Here is a 22,030-nt window from a genome sequence, read left to right on the forward strand (position 1 = left end):
GATACATGAGAGTTTTAGAAAATGTTATGGATTAATCAGAAATAGTAAATCAGTCTTAGGTAATGATTTAACTGTCAGCTTTCTAAAGGAAAACATAATACATAAGTTGACGCCGCCTTCTTTCGACTTTTCCCGATTAGGGGTCACCACAGTGGATCACCTGTCTGCTCATGATTTACAGTGTCGAGTTGCCAGCCTGGCGCCCAACCTTCCACAGAAGGTACACACACGCGCGCACTCACACCTAGGGCCAATTTAGAGTGTCCAATCCACCTGCAGCATGTCTTTGGGATGTGGGAGGAAATTGGAGCACCCGGAGGAAACCCACGCGACCACAGGGAGGACATGCAGACTCCATAATACATAAGTTGACTAAAGAGAAGAATTTAAGATTAAATCATTCTCTTTCAGAGAACTAAGAGAACAAATTAAAATCTAAAGAACAATAAGACCCCTGGTCTGGGTGGCATAATTTCTGAGTTATATAAAATAATTCCTGATAATATACTAAACATTCTGTTAAAAGCATTGATGAAGTTATAAATATGGTAAATATTTTTCCTCCTTGGAAATTTTCATTGATTTTTTACCTATTTTGAAACAGGATAAAGACCCAAATTTGTGCTCCTCTTATCCCCAATTTGTATTTTAAATGTTGGCTATAAAATTGTCTATATTGACAAAAAGATTAAATCATATGATGCCAGATTTAATTGAAGATGATCAAACTTTTTTTTAATAGAAAAGTACATGCTATGACTATTTTCATTAATAGATGTTGCTAATAAAAATAAGACAGAACTTTTAATTATAAGCAGAGACTTGGATAAAGCTTTGGACTCTGTTTACTGGTTTTATTTATTTAAAAAGTACACAATATAATATTTAGAATTTATAGATTTAATAATGAAGTTGTATAAGAACTTATCTTTTGTTAAAATTGGATCCTTTTTATGTAGTTCCTTCAAAATGTTAAAAGGTGCAAAACAAGGATGCTCTTTATCTCCTTTACTGTTTTCTATTCTTATTAGAGTGAATACAAAAATAAAGTTTTTTTTCATAGGTGATAATTATACTTCTAAAATTCAATTTGCTGATGACATTTTATTAACAAGTGGCGACATTAAATATTCATTATAACATATTCCTTATTCAATAAAATATTTTGAGAAGATTTCAATTTAGGTTTTAATCATAATAGAACTGAAGAATTGCTTATTAAAAAGAAATAATTTCTTAAAAATATAATGAATTTAATTGGGAAAATATGAAATTTAAATATCTAGGAATTATAAAATCTAGTTGGAAAAATTTAGTTTCGCTAAATTATAACAATTTGATACAATACTAAAATTGATAACTGGAATACATTTTTTTACAATGGAAGACACATGGATTAAATTATTTTAACAAATGTTTTATTCTGTATACAGTCACTGGTTATACTTCCACCCCAAAAGACTCTTAAAATTCTATTTTACTTAAGTTTTTGTGGTATCCTCAAAAAAAAAAAAAAGCAATAGCTTTTGACTGGTGTATAAAAAGTTAGAAAGAAGGTGGTGGTGGTTTCTCTAATATTGAACTATATGCTAAATCTACAATTATAAATATAGTAAGTCATTGGCTAAATTCTTGTTATATTTCAAATCAGAACATTTTGCATGAAATAGTTTTAGTTTCAAACAGTACACTGGAAATAAACACTAACTAACAATCTGGCATTAATAGACTACACTGGATCCTAAAAGATTTTTGTAAGTACATTAGAAATAACTCTATTTCTATTTCTTTTGTTAATTATAGTATGACTACATTTAGGAGAGTTATGGAAACTAATTATCTTGTCAGAGAATTGTTAGTTTTAATGTTAATTATAGCCTACACTAATGGATGTCTGGAATCATTTAAGTAAAATATTTGATCTTAAAGAAAATTATTTAACATTTTGTATCAGTTTCTTAGAGGGCACTAAATCGCATTCAGACGGCTACCTTTTGGCTAGTTATGATATAGGAAAAATTGTTTAATATATAACTCTTTAAGGAATTTATTAAAATAAATGTATTGTTAAATATGAATGCAAAACCCATCCCAAAATTTTGGAATTTTTCTTTAAACTTAATAGTGATGAGAATAAAAATAAATCTGATTTATCATCAATTTATAGGATTTTAAGAATTGAAATTAGTCTTTGATTCATCATATTGCAATTATTCAACAAAATTAATGATGAAGCTTTTTCAGATATAAATAAAAATATATCTTTAGAATCTGTAGGGAGAGCTACTTCCTCACTTTATTGGAAACATTTTACTTGGAAGTACTTACATAGAATCTTATTAACTCTTCATAAAATTGCTTTAATTTATAAAACAGAGAAAAAAATTGGAGATGTAATGAAGTTCTAGAAGCAAATTGGCTTCATTTGATTATAGAATATAAACAATTGTTTCACTTTGGTTAGAGTTCAAAAAGTTTGTTAAAGTATTGTGGTCAGACAATTGTATTGTTACACAATACTTCATTTTATTTAATGCCCCAATTCCAGATTCCATACCAAAAACACAAGTGCCTCTCCTTTTCTCTATTCTGAGTATTGCCAAAATTATTACAAAGAATTGGAAAAATAAAAATATCCTCATTTACTGAATGTGTTTGTTTAGCAAAGACCACATGTAAGAAGGAACTACCAACTGTTATAGGAAAACATCAAATATCACACATCAACATTTATCATGGTAAAAACTTAGAATTTTATTGGAAAAGTATTAATGGTTTGTTTAATATTGATTTTTGTTATGGATGTTATAAATAGTTTTTTGATTGTTATATTTTGTTAAATGCTACATCTTGATTTCATTTTGTTTTAAAATTCAATAAAAAAGTAAAAAAAAAAATGAACTGCAAAACCTTCCTAAGAAAAACAAACATGAGTGGCAAAATTTGCTGTCTCTTATTGAATATATTGAAAGGTGACACTTTCATCAACTGCTAGGGCTTCCTCAGACTACTTTTACTCCATGGAGCCTTGTGCTTAAATTTTACCAAATTAAAATTACAAACATGAACCAGTACAGAGCAAAAAAAAAAGAATATAACAGTAGGAGATCAGCAGAAACTAAGATTCCAGTAGGGTCTTTTAAGAAATTAAACATCAGAAACTGAACTTTACACTTATAATTTGCAGTCAGGAATGGCTGCATGCATTTCAAGTAGAGTTGCTTCCTTGGTTACATAAGACACGCTGCAGACAAAAGCCTAAAGGTTTGGAAGACTCTTCTCATTGTGTACACAGGGATCCATGCACAGAATCTTTATACAGCTTCTGGCGAGAGGTATTATGAACAGCTTAGAGAAGTCATAGCATATATAATAAATAATACTTTTATCTATTGAACCAAGTCTGATTCTATCTAACATTCAGCTTCATTCCAAATAGACAGTAACTGATAGAGGTATTGTGAATGTCACTATCTTAGTTTTGCCACAGAGTCATGTATTTCTAGAAGATACTGATACCAAATGTTCTATGTACAAATCTGTGAAGTTATTCACACCCCTTAACACACAAACCCATCATGGCAGTCTGTGTATACATGTTTTAGTTTAGAAGGGCATTCTGAAAATATTAAAGCACAAATCAACATTTTAAATGATTTTCTTTATAAATAAATGGATATGTCATTCAGACTTGCTGTTTTAATATCTCTCTTCATAGGTATGTTATTGGGGCTGTGCAGCGGTCTGATGCTGGATTTTACCAGTGTGTGGTACGCAACAGGATGGGTGCACTCCTGCAAAGAAAGACGGAAATACAAGTTGCATGTAAGTACAAATGGAAGTGATTGTGTGTGTGTGTGTGTGTGTGTGTGTGTGTGTGTGTGTGTGTGTGTGTGTGTGTGTGTGTATATATAGATATATAATCACATCTTATTGAAGGATTTCATTTTGGTGATTTCCAGGGCTATGTACTTGGTTTGTTTTCTAGGTGAGGACATAATGATGGTTTATTTCAGTGCTCAGGTTTTCTACTCGTAGGAATATCTTCATTTGTTAATGGTAACCTGTTGCATCCATGCAAGACTTATTTTCTTTGACAGATGAAACATGGACAGTAAAACTGTGATAGCAGTAATATACCTGAAATATGTAGCAATGGAGTTTTTTTACAAAGAATAAAATCTGCATTGTACGGCAAACATTCACATGTACACTGAAATGTCAAAGTATAAGTGAAGTTGTGCTAAATTACCAAATGGAAGTTGTTTGCACTAATGTATGCGAGTATCATTATAAGGTTCGATGTGTGAAAGTAATGCCGAGTAAACAGTGACAGCTGTGAGGCTTGTCCTTACTCCTACTTCAATGAATATATTTTATTTTCTAGGTGATGCATGGTACTAACACACAAAAGTAATGATGCAGGGCATATGAAGCATAACAAGAAATTTTGGAATAAAGCACAAGGTGTCAGTAGGTACCAAATCTCTGACAAATTTTGGTACTCTTGATGAGTGTAACCAGGGGGCCTGGGAGATGAAACACCCACAAGCTGTGGCCTGGGAGATGAAACACCCACAAGCGTAGGGCCTGGAAGATGAACTATTCACAGGCCGCCTGTCTCCATTAGAGACATAGGTGCCAAATCAGGGATGAAGTTCCTGTTCCCCATTCAATTGTTCAAGGTATGCTTGAATCGGGTTTGGGAGGAACTCTGCTTCAAACAGATGGGGAAACTGTTCCAAAGAAGTGGTAGTCTCTGGGATACATATCTGTCTGTCCAGCAGGTTCTATTTATAACACAGCCAAGGTTTAAGTCTTTAGAATGGGAAAATCTGGTGCTGTTTGTTTTGTGGATATGCAGGAAGTCCATCAGGGCGAGGTATGACAGTGCTTTGTATGCCAGGCATAGATCTCCCCTCAACAGCCTGTAGGAGACAGAATTCAGGCATAGGGCATTGGGGCAGTCTGCACAGCACGTTACCTACTTCCTGAATTCTTTTAGTGAGGAATCTCTGTGAATACTCCAGTTGTTGGATGTGCCTGGTTAGGTACATACCAAACAGGGCATTGTACTCAATGGTAGGTCTGATGGATGCTGAATACAGTGGAACAATGACTTCACCTTACCTTTGTAAGTTGCTTAAAACAGAATGATTTCCTCATTACTGCAGATATGTGATGATCAAAGGCTAAATTACTGTCTGTGTGTCCTCAATTCCCTGACTACTAGGTTAGCTATTAGGTGTGTGTTGTCAGTATGATAGTTACCAGAGGTGGATGACTTCCCATAGGATAATAGTATGCATTTCTTGATATTTAGTTTTAGTCCAAAGCTCTGACACCAGTTATTTGTCAGCTCTTCCTAGAGAACATTTGTGTTGGTGGGGGATTCTGTTACTGCTCCTAATTTGCAATCATCAGCAAACTGAGTCAGCTAGAGGCCATTGACATTGGCCTTGAATTCAGAGAAATAAATGCCAAAAGGAGTAGTCCCAGGACCAATCCCTGAAGGTTTCCTCTTGTGCATGACCTCTTTGTAGAGGTGGACTTCCCAATTCCAACTTCCTGGGTCTTGTCTGTGAGCCAGCTGGCTATCCACTGGGTGACATAAGGGTTTATACCTAACCTCCTGATTTTGTCAACAAATGCCTGAGTCAAGTATTGTGTCAAATGCCTTGGCCAGGTCAAAGTAGAAAGTGTGAACCATTTTGCCCACATCCATTTTTCCTGTGACCTTCTCAAAGGAATCCACCAGGTTGAGTAGGCACGACTGTGGGGATGTTAAATTTATAAACCTTCTTTTGACGAAACCAAATTGAGCTGGGTCCAGTGTTTGGACGTTTCCTATGTCATTTGAGATAATTTCTGTGATTATTCTTTCCATGGCTTTGCATATGAGACTAGTGAGACTTGAGTCTTTAGATGATCCAACTTTGCACAAAGGGATGACACTTGCTGCTCTCCATTTGTATGGCACAAACCCTGTTTGGAGGCTGCAGTTAAATAGCAATTCCAGACAGCCTGATAGGTTATATTTCATGCTATTAAGAAGGCATCCTGGGATATTATCTGGGCATATTGATGCAGTGCTGTTAGATGCTATGTTTGCTCTGAGAGTGTTGATGGAGAAGTACAGGGAAGGTCAGAAGGAGTTGCATTGTTTTTGTAGACCTAATGAAAGCATATGACAGGGTGCCTAGAGAGGAGTTGTCGTATTGTATGAGGAAGTCGGGAGTGTCAGAGAAGTATGTAAGAGTGGTACAGGATATGTACGAGGGTAGTGTGACAGCGGTGAGAGTGATGGATGCGTTTAAGGTGGAGGTGGGATTACATCAAGGATCAGCTCTGAGCCCTTTCTTATTTGCAATGGTGATGAACAGGTTGATAGACTAGATCAGACAGGAGTCCCTGTGGACTATGATGTTTGCAGATGACATTGTGATCTGTAGTGAGAGTAGGGAACAGGTGGAGAAGACCCTGGAGAGATGGAGATATGCTCTAGAGAGAAGAGGAATGAAGGTCAGCAGGACTAAGACAGAATATGTGTGAGTGAATGAGAGGTAGGATAGAGGAATGGTGAGGATGCAGGGAGTAGAGGTGGCGAAGGTGGATGAGTCTAAATACTTGGGATCAATAGTTCAGAGTAATGGTGAGTGTGGAAGAGAGGTGAAGAAGAGAGTACAGGCAGGATGGAGTGGGTGGAGAAGAGTGTCAGGAGTGATTTGTGACAGACGAGTACCAGTAACAGTGAAAGGGAAGGTCTACAAGAGGGTAGTGAGACCAGCTATGTTATATGGGTTGGAGACAGTGGCATTGACAAAAAGGCAGGAGTTAGAGCTGGATGTGGCAGAGTTAAAGATGTTAAGATTTGCACTGGGTGTGACAAGAGTGTACAGGATTAGGAATAAGTATATTAGAGGGTCAGCCCAGGTTTGAAGATTTGGAGACAAAGCCAGAGAGGCAAGATATTACGTTGGTTGGGACATGTGCTGAGGAGGGATGCTGAGTATATTGGGAAAAAGATGATATGGATGAAGCTACCAGGTAACAGGAAAACAGGAAGGCCTAAGATAAGGTTTATGGATGTGGTTAGAGAGGACATGCAGGTGGTTGGTGTCACAGAGTAAGATGCAGAGGACAGGAAGAAATAGAAACAGATGATCCGCTGTGGTGACCCCTAATGGGAACAGCCGAAAGAAGAAGATGATCTCCTGAGGAGAGGTTGAGGGGGAGAGAGGGGTAAAGTTGGAGTTGAATTTGTCAGCGGTTTGCTATATTTTCTAGCTTAGTATAGATGGCTCCATTTACTGTGAGCTCTGCACACAATTGTGTATTTCCTTTAAGGCTGTAGACATAGCTAAAGAATACCTTGTGGTGGTTGTTGGCCTGTGAGGCCAAATTTACTTCAAATTTTGCTTTTGTAGACTGTTTTCCTGTGAGCTGTTTGTTTAGTTTGATGAGAGTGCTTTTATCCTGCTGGATGCTACAATTTACCTCCATTTGATCGCAAATGGTTTGTGCGATCAAGTATTTCCGCTAGTCGATTGAGCAAATCACGGAAAGCCTCCGAGTACAAATGTCGAAAATGGTTTAGCTGAAAATCATTTTCGACATTTATCCATGTGTTTGAATGTCTAAATGCATTCACATTGTAGCCGTTCGAACATATGTGAGTCACCATTGTGAGTTTTTGAGGTTGTCTTTTCGATGGAAGGACGTCAAATGACTCGCGACGAAATGAAGGTAAACTGGGTGCCACACCTCCTAATTTCTGCCATGATCTTCCTTCTGTTATGCAGCCTATTTATGTTATTACACCGGGGGGGGGGGGTTGCTTTTTTATTTATAGTTTCATAGTCTCATAGTTTAGTACTAGGCTATCTGCCCTAGGGCATTTATAAGCCTAGCCATAGTGTATGTGGCTTTCGCCACCCCATGTAATGGTACAAAAGTATAGATTTAGTTTACTGTGCCTCTGTCTAGTAGTGACACAGAGATGACCCCCGGGGTAAACCTACGATCTCCCATCCACTCGTCAAGATTTCTCTTGAAGAGAGTCAGTGAGGGGCTCTGCCTAACATGAACTGGGATCCTGTTCCAGAGTGTGGGAAGCCTCTGAGTTATGAATCTGTCCCTCCAGCATGTCCTATTCATATTTGTGCTGAGGTTTAGATCTTTAGCTCTCGTGGTTCTGATGGATTTGGATTTTTTGAGATGGAGCATGTCCATCAATTCCTGATTGGACATGGTCTTGTACGTCAGGCATAGATCACCTCTGAGTAGGCGGTATGCTACTGAATAGAGCTGGAGTTTCTTTAGTCTGGCAGCATATGACATATGTTGGAGACCCTCGATCCTCTTGGTGAGGTACTTTTGGGGTCTCTCCAGCTGCTGCAGGTGCCGGGTGAGGTACATACCAAATGGGGCATTGTACTCAATGATGGGCCTGATAAGGGAGGAGTACAGGGGTACAATGACCTCCTTGGATCTGGATGTGAATTTCTTCATGATAAGGTGGGCAAGGTAGAAGGTCTTTCTAACCACTTTGGCAACGTGGGTGTCGAATGAGAGGTCACTGTCAACTTGGGTCCCCAGGTCTCTGATTACTTTTTCCATACTCAATGGGTTACTGCCTATGTGATAATCTGTGGGTACTTTGTTTTTCCCAAAGGGGATGACTGTACATTTTTTGGCATTTAGTTTAAGGCCATGACTTCGGCACCAGTTGTCCGTCTCAGTAAGGCCTTTCTGTAGGATGCATGTGTCAGCTGGTGTATCAACTATGGTGCCTAGTTTGCAGTCATCTGCGAACTTTGTCAGCCACAACCCTCCTATGTTTGCTTTCACATCTGAGAAATAAATGCCGAACAATAGGGGTCCCAGGACAGAGCCCTGTGGGACACCACTTGTGACTGGCTTTGAGTCTGACATAGCTCCAGCGATTTTGACTTTATGGGTTCTGTCCTTTAGCCAGTTTGCAACCCATCTTGTGACATATGGGTTTACATTTAAGCTGTTGAGCTTGTCTATGATGCCTGAGTGGGGTATTGTGTCGAAGGCTTTAGCCAAGTCCAGGTAGGCTGTATGGACTGCTTTGCCCTCATCAATGGCTCTAGTGACTGTTTCAAAAGTCAACCAGGTTCAAAAGGCAGGATCTGCCCTTTACAAAGCCGAACTGGGAAAGATCAAGTGTCTGTAGGTCCCCGATGTCTCTGTTTATGAGTTCCATAATGATTCTTTCCATAGCTTTGCAGACCAGGCTGGTTAAGCTTATGGGGCGGTAGTTTCCAGGGTCTGTAGAGGAGCCTCCTTTGTGGAGTGGGACCACTGTTGCTGTACGCCAGTGTTCAGGTACATATCCTGTAGTAAGGCTAAGGTTAAACAGCATTTTTATGTGCGGGTTTAGCTCCTCTTGGAGATTACGTAGCACGCAACCCGGGATACCGTCAGGTCCCATAGATGCTGTGTTTTTAGCTTTGCTGAGAGCGGCTCTCACCTGGACATCTGAGATGACAGGGAGGTTACATTCAGCTGGGATAACTATTTCTTCTTTTGGGGGTAAGGGAGGGGAGAAGTTTGCACTGAACCTGTCTGCCAGTATGTTGGCAATATCTGTGGGTTCAGTGTATTTTTTGTCGTTATGAACTAACTCTGAACATATCTGAGGGTTTCCGCCCAGGTTTCTAACATAGCTGAAGAAGGCCTTATGGTTATCTTTAGTGTCCTTAGCGATATTTCTCTCAAAGTTGGCCTTGGATGTTTTTATGAGTGAATGTAGTTTTTTGTTAGTGCTGGTCAGAGATGCCTTCCCTTTATGGGATTTTGCTCTGTCTTGCAGTAGCTTTCTTCTTTTGTTATACAGTTTGTTTATGGCTGGGGTCCACCAGACAGGACGCCTGCCCTTGGTGGAGAGGGTCTTGGTTTTATTTGGGATTGCATGATCCATGCATTCTTGGAGATGTCCATAGAAAGCATTTGTGAAGGATTCAGCATTGTGGGATGTGGTTTCCTCTGGCCCAGGGGGCTTAAAGGATACCATCTCAGTCTTGAGAAGTGTAAAGTCGGCCTTTGAGAAGTTTCTCACTGTAGTCTTTTGTGCTGGGGGTGGAGGTGGGATATGAATATCCAGGGTGATTAGTTTGTGGTCAGATCTCACTAGTGAGGGGTATACTTCCGGTGTGGAGCATTTTGTCCCCATGTTTGTGATGATCAGGTCTAGTATATTTTCTCCCCTTGTGGGAGAGGTGACTAGCTGTTCCATTGCATTCGAGTTAATGAATTCCAGGAACCTTTGGGCTAGGGTGTTAGGGCTAGAATAATGCACCCAGTCTATGTTAGGGTAGTTGAAGTCTCCCAATATGATGGTATTTGGTGAGACATTCATATCCTCCAATGTCTTCAGGAAGGCTGAATGGGATTCTGTAATTCTTCCTTGTGGGTACAACTTCCTCAGTGCAGCTATTAACATGTTTGTACAGTGTTTCTGTCAACAGTTCAGTATAGCCAGCAGTGTTCTCAGGGTTTATGGGCTTTGAAATTTTACTAGGTTATCGCTTAATAGTGGGACGTTGACCTTAGTGTAGTCCTTCAACATTTCAGTATTAGCTGAGTTTCCAGGTTTATTTTTACTTCGAAGGACACCATTTTGTGGTCTGACCTTACCAGAGAAGACACTACACTGGGGGATGTGCAGCAGTCTCCCATATTAGTGAGAACCATATCCAGTATGTTTGCATCCCTGGTTGGCTTATTGACAATCTGGTCCAAGGAGTTTGTGTTTACAAAATACAGGGATCTCTGTGCCTGCATGTTCTCAGTTAATAGTGTGGTAATTAGTCACCCATTAATATGGTATTAGGTTGGATGATGAGTGTTTCCAGTATGTTTAAATACATGATATGGGTTTCATGGGTCATGGGGGGACCTATAGCTTGCAAGGAAGTGGTATGGAATTTTTTCCTATGGTGCTTTGCACATGGAGAAGCTCAAGTGCATTGCCTGTCTGACCAGTCTTGAGGTATATTTATTTTTGATGTAAATTAAGACACCTCCACCTTTAGTCCCTGTCTGTGTAGTAGTTGATCTAAATTTGTGGAAGGCGCTGTAGCATTAGACTGCTGGTGTGTTCTTCATGACTTTAAACCAAGTCTCCGTGACCACACAGACGTTCACATTTTCTAGGGTGAGGAAAACTTGTAGGGAGAGGAGTTATTTTGCTTAGGCTCCTAGCATTGAGCAGTTACACCTTTAGATTTTCTTGGTTTTGATTTGCTATGTCATGACTTTCTCCTTACTCAGCCTAGTGAAAGGGACATCATTGTGTCTCAGTGGAGATTCCAATGATTAGAATTTTGCATTGTGTGGTGGCTTGCCTTACAGACTTAGAACTAGAGGCTCCGTGAGATGTGGCTGTACGTGTTGACATGGGTATTGTTTTGAAACAGTGCATTTGGGGCTACTGAGGGTATTTGTTATGTGTATTTCACCTACGAGGTCTTAGGTTTAGGAAGGTTAAATTTAAGAGTTCTGTATTAAATCAGTGATAACTCACTTCAACAAATGGAATTTCATCGGAAATGCAGTTCATTGAATTCTGCTCTTGTGGGGGGCTGTGTCACCCACACACCCCACTAATTATGTGTAACAGCTCCGAGATCACACTACAGTGGGTAAAGGGCAAAATTTCCGATATTCACTGTACCGCGATCTCAGTATGAACAGTTTGACAAACAGCATGTTTGATGTAAGTGCACCGAAAATTCCATTTGCTAAACTGAATTTTTGATGAACTAATTGGGGCCCAAATTTAAGTGCCATAGTGTATGTGGGTCTATGTGTTTGCTTTGTCATGTTTGTGATGGGTGCAACATGTGTACTACTGACAGCCTCATTGACATTAGGAGTGCTTTTATGTGAGAGCTTTGTTTCCATGACATTATGTAAATACATCTGTCACATACCTTATCAGTTGTCGGTAAACATGAGACAATTTCTGCATCGCCTCAGGATACCCATGTCCACCAAGCTGGTAACAGAGATGATAGGAAAGTTCATATCCATGGCAACGGACCCTTTTTATTGATTAGATTATTGCATTGATAATATAAAGTAATGTCAGGTGTATCTGTTTTGTAACTCTGGGGGCAATGCTTGTCACTGCAAACCCAATCCCCATTAAGTGTGCAACTAGGTACTGGTGAAATTTCAAGTTTGCTTTTACAAGAAAAATGTCACCTTAAGGTGCCTGCGTCTATACAGGGCAATGCCAAACACTTGAGGGGAAACTAAAACATAGACTCTGATGATTTATGGATAAAGTATTTAGGGAGATAGTCTGAAATTAGGTTAAACAGCAGTACTTACTAAAGAGGCAGAATTAGCTTTATCAAGAATGATGAAAAGAGGAGATTCGCCTGATTGGCTAATGTCTGGCCACTACTAGTGCTGGTCTCACCACAGCTTCATGCTTCTGGGATACAGTGCTCCTTTGCTTCTTCTCTCACCAAAAGCAAAATGGAAGCACCAATCCCAAGATGAGAACCAGACCACAGGCTTTTTGGTGATCAGCAGTCGTGTCCTAGATGATGCAAGGGTCTGTAGGCTTTTTGTAGCTTTTTCCTGCTACATGTCTTGAATAGCACCCAGACCAATCAGGAAGGTTTAACCCAGATACTCACTGCCCATTCAGAAACAGTCAGGACTCAATGCACACTGTTCATTCCCTCACCATGAACACGGGCACAAATTCCAAGCTGGCACTTATGAAGCACTTATCAGGTCTTCTAGTGATCAGCAGTCTCTAGGAAATAATGCTCCTTCTCTCACCATGAGCAAAATAAAAGCATTAATGCCAAAATGACTACTGAGAGGCAGAATGTGTGCTCTCCAATAATTGGTGGTCTTGGACTAGATGTTGCAGATTTTAAAGGTAAGATGGAAAAAAATTGGTTAATGTCCTAATAGTTGCAGCATGCACCAAGCAGTTAGATATGAAAGCGGGGGTAACTCAAACTTTAGTGGTCTAAGTGGAAAGCCACTAATTTTTAAAAGAGCAAGATAGATTGAAAGAGGGTGGGCACTTTGTATTCTGGTTCTTTGTAATACAGTGGAATGGCAAATAAATCTAAATGGCTGAAGGGGAGTGATTTCACTAAATAATTTTATGCTTACTTGCAACTGCCAATGAAAGAGGAGAGGGAAGGAATTCTGTGTTCAAATTAACATAAGGTGCAGGTAACTAAGACAACCTCCAGTCAACAAACCTTCAAGCATATACCGCAAGCAACAAATATGCACAGTGTTACCTTAACTTTTTTAACATCCACTTCCTTTATCAGATGGTAACCTTTCTTACTAGAGGATACAGTCCCCTTTAAGTGGTCCTCATTAACATAGCACTGATCTGCAACACACCTGTAGTGTTCACTCCATAACCAAATCTGACTTCTACATAGTCCACTTTTTCCTCAAAAACCATCCTGCGACTGTACCTATCCTCACTCTGTATGTAGTGTGAAGTGCGACAGCAGTCCATAAAAGAACAAGTCTATCTTATTGTGAACAAAACAAATTCCAAAAAAGGAGCTACTTTTAACCTGTGTCACTAATTTTAGTCTATAAATTATTTTTAGTACCATTATACCCCACTCATAGCACATAATTTGCCTTATTGTCCTCCACTGTTGCCCATCAAGAGAATACTGTTTTCCACATTGGTGTGCAAGTGGCCACCCTGGTGTATTAGAAAGCCAGCAGAAAACAGAGTTCTTAAGTATTATTAAGCTTAACTGCATAATATGTTGTAGTATACCAAGATCATTAGATTTGGGCAGTTCGTTAGTCCTCTAAACATCTGTCGACGAGGCAGGTGATAATAGGACCCACCTAGCCTGCACAGTTCCCAGTTTCTTATCATTTGCTTTCTTTCTGATCTCCCTCTCTTATGACAATTTTAACAGGTAAGTACTAGACTAGCTGCCCTTTCAAGCCCAGCCAGTTTCCCTTCCCAGATGAGAATCAAACACCGTACCTTGAGTTTGTGAGGTAAACACCTTAACCATTATACCAACTCCCATCATCTCTAAGGTCTGGACCATTTTTCATTAAGTTCCCCAGCTCTGCCTCCCCCACATCATTAACATTATTTTTAGTATTATTTACTCACACCAGTCTTGTGTTTACTGTACCCACTTACACGAGCACTACTTAGGGGTTCAGGTGGGTAAGATTTCTGCCGCACACATCCAGGGTTAAGGGTTCATTCCTACATTCATTTCTATGTGGAGTTTGAATGTTTTCTGCAGCTGCATGAGGTTTCCATTCATATATTGATTTCCTCGCACCTGCTATAAACATCGTGGTAGATTGGATATTCTAAACAGTCCATATATTTTGCATATACACTTGCTCCCCGTGATCCAAGTTATAACTGAAAAGGGTCAGAGGAGACCAGCTGACTTGGCTGTTCACTCCCAAACTTCCTGTTTTCTCTTTACACAACTGAATGTGTTTATCTTTTTTTATCTGTATAATCTTACTGACAAATGGTCATTGCTAGTTTGGGGCGGCAGGGATTTCATCCTTTTCTTACCTTTCTTTGAGCATATTCTCATTCTAGGAGCCAGACAGACAGACACGCACACACACTGTATGCAGTGTTCCAGGTGATGCTCTTTTCAGTTGTCCGTAAAATGTCTTAATCAGTGCTTTTCCTGACCTGGGTCATTATTTCATGCACTCTGTATTCCCAGTACATTTTCTGTATTCATTGAATGAGTTTGGGCCATCAGCTTTTGTCATTGGGGGATGTTTTCATGCTTTGTAGATTTTATTTGGCATTTGTTTTATGGGGTACAGCACTGACCATCACGGACCTTTTTCAGACTCAGCCTGGGGTGTTGTCAGGTTAAGTGACTTGCTTGGTAGAATTGCATATACACTCCACTCATACAATTGTCTGTGGGTCATTGCATACGGTGTGAGTCATTGCATATGGTGTGGGTCATTGCATACGGGGTACATTATATCCTGGGAAGAAGGTAAATGTCCTCTCTTCACATGTGACTGTTATTTATATCACCAGTCCTGAGACACTGGATTTCCTACATTTTCCCATTTTAGAAAAAATGGTTGTGACTTCTGTTTTACAGAGTATTTTATCAGATCTTCATTCCTTTCTTTAAATAGAGAACTCCTAAGTTTCTCCACACTTTTTCCTCCCATAAGGTTGCACAGTATAGTTGTCAGTTTTCCTTATTGCTACTGTTGTCAAGCAAGATTGCACCTACCTTCCCCCAGTACTATGACACATTTTCCTTGTTAAAAGCTCATTAAATTCATCATTTTTTGATTCTGCTGACACATTCCCCAAACTTTATTATTTTCAAAATGTTCATCAGGCAGGCAGACACTTAATATTCCATAATTATCCTCACAAAGGCAGACCCATGACATTCCACAGTGTCTCTAGAGCAGGAATCTGCTAATATTTCAGTGTCTGTAGAGCAGAAAATCCCCGAATATTGCAGGTAGTTCTCTCTCCTATATCACGCCAATACTTGGCTCACAATGTCCTTATAACTAAAATACATAATCTGATGGATGGTCTTAAACTCTCCTCTGGTCAGACTTGTATTTGCCCTCCTTGAGGTTGGAGGGGATGTTTGAATTCACGTGATGAGTTAGTCTGATGGTCTGCATGCTGATTGCCTAGTACTTCTCTATGATCCTATGGCCCCTACAAACATAATGGAGAAAACCAAAAAGACACGCAAGGTAGATCCAGTGCAAGGCTCAAACCAAATGTCAAAACGCACAAAACGAGCCAGCACAAAGGTTAAGGCAAGCAGAAAACTACTTTTATTGTGGCATATTAGAAGAACAAAGAAACTGGAAACCGGTTTCGGCCAATGTAATGGCCTTCTTCAGTGCAGAAAGAAGTTAGAATGATACATACTAGTGTTCCTTATATACTAAGGAATTTAAAGGAATATGTAACCAAAAAAATTTTTACGAACAATTCATAAAAACAGAAAATAGTGACAAAAATCTAAATAAAGACTATAATAAAGTATGTAATATTACATTGATATTGATCACATTTAATCCCCAGTGAAATTGGGAAAATAACCTCAGTTCAAACCCTGAAATACAACAATACATATATATGTATGAATATATAATATCAGCATACTGCTTTATCCACATTCATTTAGCCCAGATTTGAACAAAGCACCCAATTTTGTGATCCATAATGCTTCCATGTTATTGAGCTTTTCATGCCAGCCTGCCTTGGTCATCCTCGGCAGCTGAATCTTATCAATGATGGTAAATTGAAATTGGGCAGTTTGGTGAATCAAAGTATGCTTATATAAGGCATTGGTTAATTTTTTAGTTCTGATAGCACTGAGATGCTCACTAATGCGAAATCTTAGTGGGTGGGTGGTTTGGCCAACATAAAATGAAGTACATGTACAGGTGGCCAAATATACCACCCAATCAGAACTACAATTACCAAAAATCCTAATGTTGAAAATTCATGGAGTGTTGGCACTTGAAAATTCCTTCATTTTAGTCATATACCTGCATGCACTGCAGTGACCGCAGGGAAAAGAACCAATGAGTGGATCCCCAAACAATGTCATTTGTGTGGTTGTTGTAGAGTGAAATTTTTTGTAATATGTAAAGTGTGAATTCAACGTCCTACCCCTACGGTATGAAAAAGAACATATCTGAGGTAATATGTCAGATAAAAACTCATGTGCTCTCAAAATACCCCAATGATTATTAACAATATTTCTAAATGAAGGGGTATTATTGCCATAAGTAACTGTAAATCTGATAGGTTGTGCTTGGGAATAGGTAGACGGCTCTTGTTCATGTTTGTATGTTAATAATTGAGAGCGTGGCATATGTCTGACCACCTGGATGGTTTTGTGGAGTCGACATCTGTTATATCCCCTCTGAATAAATCTATCACAAAGATCTTGTTCACATTCTGCATGAGATTTAATAGAGGAACAAATACGTTTCATACGTATGAATTGTGACTTGGGAATGTTGCTGATGATGTGACGGGGGTGATTACTAGAGGCATGTAAAAGAGAGTTATACTCTGGAAACTTTCTAGTTACACTAGTAGCCAGAGTATGATCATGTTGTCTGGTAACCTTGACATCCAAGAAAACAATTTCATGGTATTGAGTCTCCAAGGTGAACTTAATACCCCATACATTGTTGTTCAAATATTGAACAAACTCTTTAGCCAAAAGTATGTCTCCCCGCCACACCATCCAACAATCATCCAGGTATCTCCTCCAAATGTCCAATTCTGCCAGAAATGTGTTGTTACCAATATCATAGATGTAAATTTACATCTATGATATTGGTAACAACAAATTAAGGGGATATAACAGATGTCGACTCCACAAAACCATCCATGTTCTTTTTCATACCGTAGGGGTAGGACGTTGAATTCACACTTTACATATTACAAAAAATTTCACTCTACAACAACCACACAAATGACATTGTTTGGGGATCCACTCATTGGTTCTTTTCCCTGCGGTCACTGCAGTGCATGCAGGTATATGACTAAAATGAAGGAATTTTCAAGTGACTACACTCAACGAATTTTCAACATTAGGATTTTTGGTAATTGTAGTTCTGATTGGGTGGTATATTTGGCCACCTGTACATGTACTTCATTTTATGTTGGCCAAACCTCCCGCCCACTAAGATTTCGCATTAGTGAGCATCTCAGTGCTATCAGAACTAAAAAATTAACCAATGCCTTATATAAGCATACTTTGATTCACCAAACTGCCTAATTTCAATTTACCATCATTGATAAGATTCAGCTGCCGAGCATGACCAAGGCAAGCTGGCATGAAAAGCTCAATAATATGGAAGCATTATGGATCACAAAATTGGGTGCTTTGTTCAAACCTGGGCTAAATGAATGTGGATAAAGCAGTATGCTGATATTATATATTCATACATATATATGTATTGTATTTCAGGGTTTGAACTTAGCTTATTTTCCCAATTTCACTGGGGATTAAATGTGATCAATATCAATGTAATATTACATATTTTATTATAGTCTTTATTTAGATTTTTGTCACTATTTTCTGTTTTTATGAATTGTTCATAAAAATTTTTTTGGTTACATATCCCTTTAAATTCCTTAGTATATAAGGAACACAAGTATGTATCATTCTAACTTCTTCTTTCTGCACTGAAGAAGGCCATTACATTGGCCGAAACCGGTTTCCAGTTTCTTTGTTCTTCTAATATGCCACAATAAAAGTAGTTTTCTGCTTGCCTTAACCTTTGTGCTGGCTCGTTTTGTGCGTTTTTTTCCCTACAATCATAAACCATGAGGTTGCACATGGCATGTGTTTAAGAACAGGATTTGTCCACGGAAGTGGTTTCCTCCTTGCAGCTGACTTGCAGCTGACCATCAGCTCCTCTCCTGTTGTTCAGTGGGTCTAATGGACCTACTTTATTTACCCCTGGCTCAACCTGACCAAAGTCTGGGGCAAACAACTTAGTCAAGGACACCCACTATCATGCTGCTGCTGGGCAGTTTCTCTTTACCACACCACCCTGCAGCAGAAGCAACCTTCAAGTTCTGCAGTTGATACCTTTGGGAGGTGCATGCATACTTAAGTGGGCGAGTAACCTCCTAAGAATGTATACCTGCTTGCAGCATGGAGCTTACCAGGCTCTTAGCACTGCTATTGCAGTGACCTTATGCAGCCTTCCTCCCACCAAGTTGGTTGAGCCAATGTCAGCAGCTCACTCATATCCTCCCCCCATGTGACCCCTCCAGCGCCCAAGCAAACATTTATCTTCTGGGGCACAGTACAGACTTAATCTGTCTGTGCTATGGGACCGCTTTATGTACTAGTTTGTTAGTTTTGTTTGTAAGTTTGGATAGTATGGGCCAGTAAATATATCTGCAGGGGAAACTCCACCCATAGCAGACAATCAGCTGCTATCGAGTAGATGAGGCAGTAGAGGGTGTTATACTGCTCTATCAGATGATTTTTGGATGGCCTGAAAGTGAAGGGTGATGCAAGAGTATATCCTTTTTTATGTAATTAAAAAGCTCTGTGGTCATCTCTGTGTCGCGCTGTAATGAAACCCTGACTATGGTCATTCAGCTTGAGCTCATTTAGCTGTCCAGAAACTGGAGAAGTTAAAGTGGGGATTAAAGAAATGAAGCTATTCCTACTGTCCTGTGTCAGAAAGGTGAGAAACAGGACATACTGGGATATTCCCAAATCAATTCTCAGTGGACCAAGGAGCTAGAACAAGTGTTGACCAGTGATGGTTTAATATATGTTATCATGGAGGCTGTGCTGGTTTCCCTGCAGCACCCCATTGCATACCCCCACCCTGCTGCGTTTCAGCATGCTGACATGGGATAGTACCTCACCATTTCAAGTTTAAACAGCACACTGCAGTATGATGCCCTCATGCAGTTCACTACTGGCCCTTGTTGTAGGGTGTTTAGAGCCTGGTGACTACAAAACTCTCCTACCTGGAGAAGTAAGGCTTGAACCTACAATACTTGATGTCTGAGGTATGCCCTAGTTGTGTTAGCCTTATATGGCAGAGAACTTGAAGTCAGTGCTGACTGTTCATGCCAAGTCAAACTAGGAGGGGGAAAACAACTACCTGGAAAAACTTGTCACCTGATATCAGCTTGTTGGACCTGAATGTCATTGTTTTCAACAATTAAATATCCCTTTTAATTTTGCATTACATTAGGCTGGAGAGGTTTTTTTGTACAGCTGATAACCGATTCTGGGTGTATCCTGAAGTGAGTCTGTAGGTGCCAGTAACATTACAGTGGGAACTTTTTCTCGTAGCCCACCCTAAACTTGTGTATGACTCGGCTTACTCAGAAATTGTTTGCAGGTTCAGAAGTAGAATTTGGCTTTTTGTGCATGTGTGCGTATCTACAGTAAGAACCTGCTAACATCATCAGTAGGTCAACCATTTGCTGAATTCTTAGTGATTTTTAGTGTTTGTTTCTAGTAATTTTGAATACAGAATGCTACAGTGTTTCTTTCTGTTTGTCTTCACATGTTTGTAATTGTGTAGCACCACAACATTTTAACAATAGTAGAGTCAGATTGGCTTAATATGTTTATGTTGCTCTACCAGTTGTGGTCTACAGTGCCCGTATGGTTACCATGGTAGTTCTTGACCAAACATGAAGTTGCTAGGATATGCCTTCTTGTTTGTTCATGCTACAGGAAGAGTGAGGTTAACTAGAATAAAGGAAGGAGGTTTTAACCAAACTGCAGCAAGGAGTACTAGGGTAGGTCTGACTGACCCTCTCTGAGATATGCGTGAGATGCGCTCAAGTGTAAAAAAAGAAAAATTAAATAACAGTTTATTTTAATATTATAGCCATTTGCTTCTGCAGGGTCTCAGAAAAGAGAATTTTACCCGAGTACATTAGGCCACGTCCCTTGATACATATCTTTGGTTCATGCCATGCTACGTTGTTCCAGTTTTGATGGCATTTGCTACTTTAATTAGATCAGTCCCTCAGAGAAAAACTGAAGTGAGAACAGGTATAGCTTTCAAAATCTGATCAGATCATTTTTAATCTCCACAAATGTTCTCAGCTGTCCTGTAAGAATATTTTAAGTGTGAAATTTGACATATGATGCCAATACGCTCAACGTCAGGACTGTCTGTCAGTCATCTTTACAAGATCATTGTGTGAAATATATTTTTTCTAAGGTGGTTCATTTCTGCATTTGAGAATGCAGTATTGAAATAAATCCTGTGATATTCTAAATGTAGCATTTCGCAACGGTAACTTCAGTGATGTCTTCTTTTGCAGATATGGGGAATTTTGAAGGAGGAGACCAGAGAAAAATTGTTTACCAAGGACAGGCTGCTGTTCTCAACTGTCCACCTGTCAGCAGCTATCCAAGACCACAAGTCACCTGGTTTAGAGATGGACACAAGGTCATCCCTAGCAGCCGAATGTATGTTTTAAAATTATATATAAAATACCAAAATTTTAAGAGCAGCTGATGCTATAATGCAAGGACATATCTGTGATTCTACCTTTTGTAGAATGACTTCTCTAACATATAAGGAGCATGACTAATATTTGTTTTGACATTTTCAGAAAAAATTCAAAATATGATATAGACAATGCAGAATCATTCCCATGGGCTGTAACTGGCACACAGGAAGTATGCCAAACTGCTGACAGCTGGTAGTTAGCGGAGTGCTACTCACTAATGCATGCATGTTGGTGTTCATGTGCATTCAACTGTAGTGGGGGGCTCAGAATATCTAACCCTAAACAGAGCTTCCAACAGGAAACAAACACAAATGCAAAGTCCTGAAGTTTAAGATGTGTGCTGTTTTATAGATAACATTATTTGCAGCAAAAGGTTGCAAAGTAGGATTTGAGATGTTTTCAAAAAGATGTTCAAGTTAATTGCATCAGCTGGTTTTAACGTGTAACTGTATTATGTTTTGTATAAATATTTTGGTGGATAATGTGTAAATATCTGCGTTCATTTGCCGATGTCATGCAACATTGTGTGGGACTTATTCAGCCTTCATTTCCTTTAAGTGATTCACTTGCAGTATGTAGACAGTCTAGTGCTGAAAGCAGTAATAACTAGGCTATAATAAAACATTGTTTAACAAGCTAAGTGCTTGCATTAAGAAACTTGCCAAGCACTGGATAAGTATTTACACAGATGTCATATGCAAGGGTAAATCTGTGATTTTCTGCTCTGTAAATGTATCTGCAAGAATAATGAGTATTTCCTGCCTGTGCTGTATGTACCCTTATGTTTTCTGTAAATAGGCCTGTTTTCAATGGAGGGGTAGGAGCTGTATTTTCTGTATATAGGCCTGTTTTCAATGGGGGGGGGTGCATTTCTTTAGATAAGCCTCTTTTCAATGGTGGATGGAGCTGTAATTTCTGTAGGTAGGCCTGTTTTCAGTGGGGGAATAGAGCGGTTGCGGTGGTGCA

At 39.2% G+C, this 22,030-nt stretch overlaps 1 protein-coding gene across 1 annotated transcript in view; it reads left to right on the top strand.

Annotated features, from left to right (window-relative positions):
• Positions 1-22,030, top strand: part of SDK1 (sidekick cell adhesion molecule 1) — a 2,805,673-nt gene that overhangs the window by 84,789 nt on the left and 2,698,854 nt on the right. The window contains exons 2-3 of the mRNA XM_044089098.1: positions 3,719-3,825; positions 20,873-21,020. Of these exons, the coding sequence (XP_043945033.1) occupies positions 3,783-3,825; positions 20,873-21,020 (191 nt within the window). The 5' untranslated portion in view covers positions 3,719-3,782. The remainder of the gene's footprint in view (positions 1-3,718; positions 3,826-20,872; positions 21,021-22,030) is intronic.

The sequence above is a fragment of the Protopterus annectens genome, chromosome 12.part0, assembly GCF_019279795.1.
Source record: "Protopterus annectens isolate FY-2018-M chromosome 12.part0, PAN1.0, whole genome shotgun sequence".
NCBI classification, from domain to species: domain Eukaryota; kingdom Metazoa; phylum Chordata; order Ceratodontiformes; family Protopteridae; genus Protopterus; species Protopterus annectens.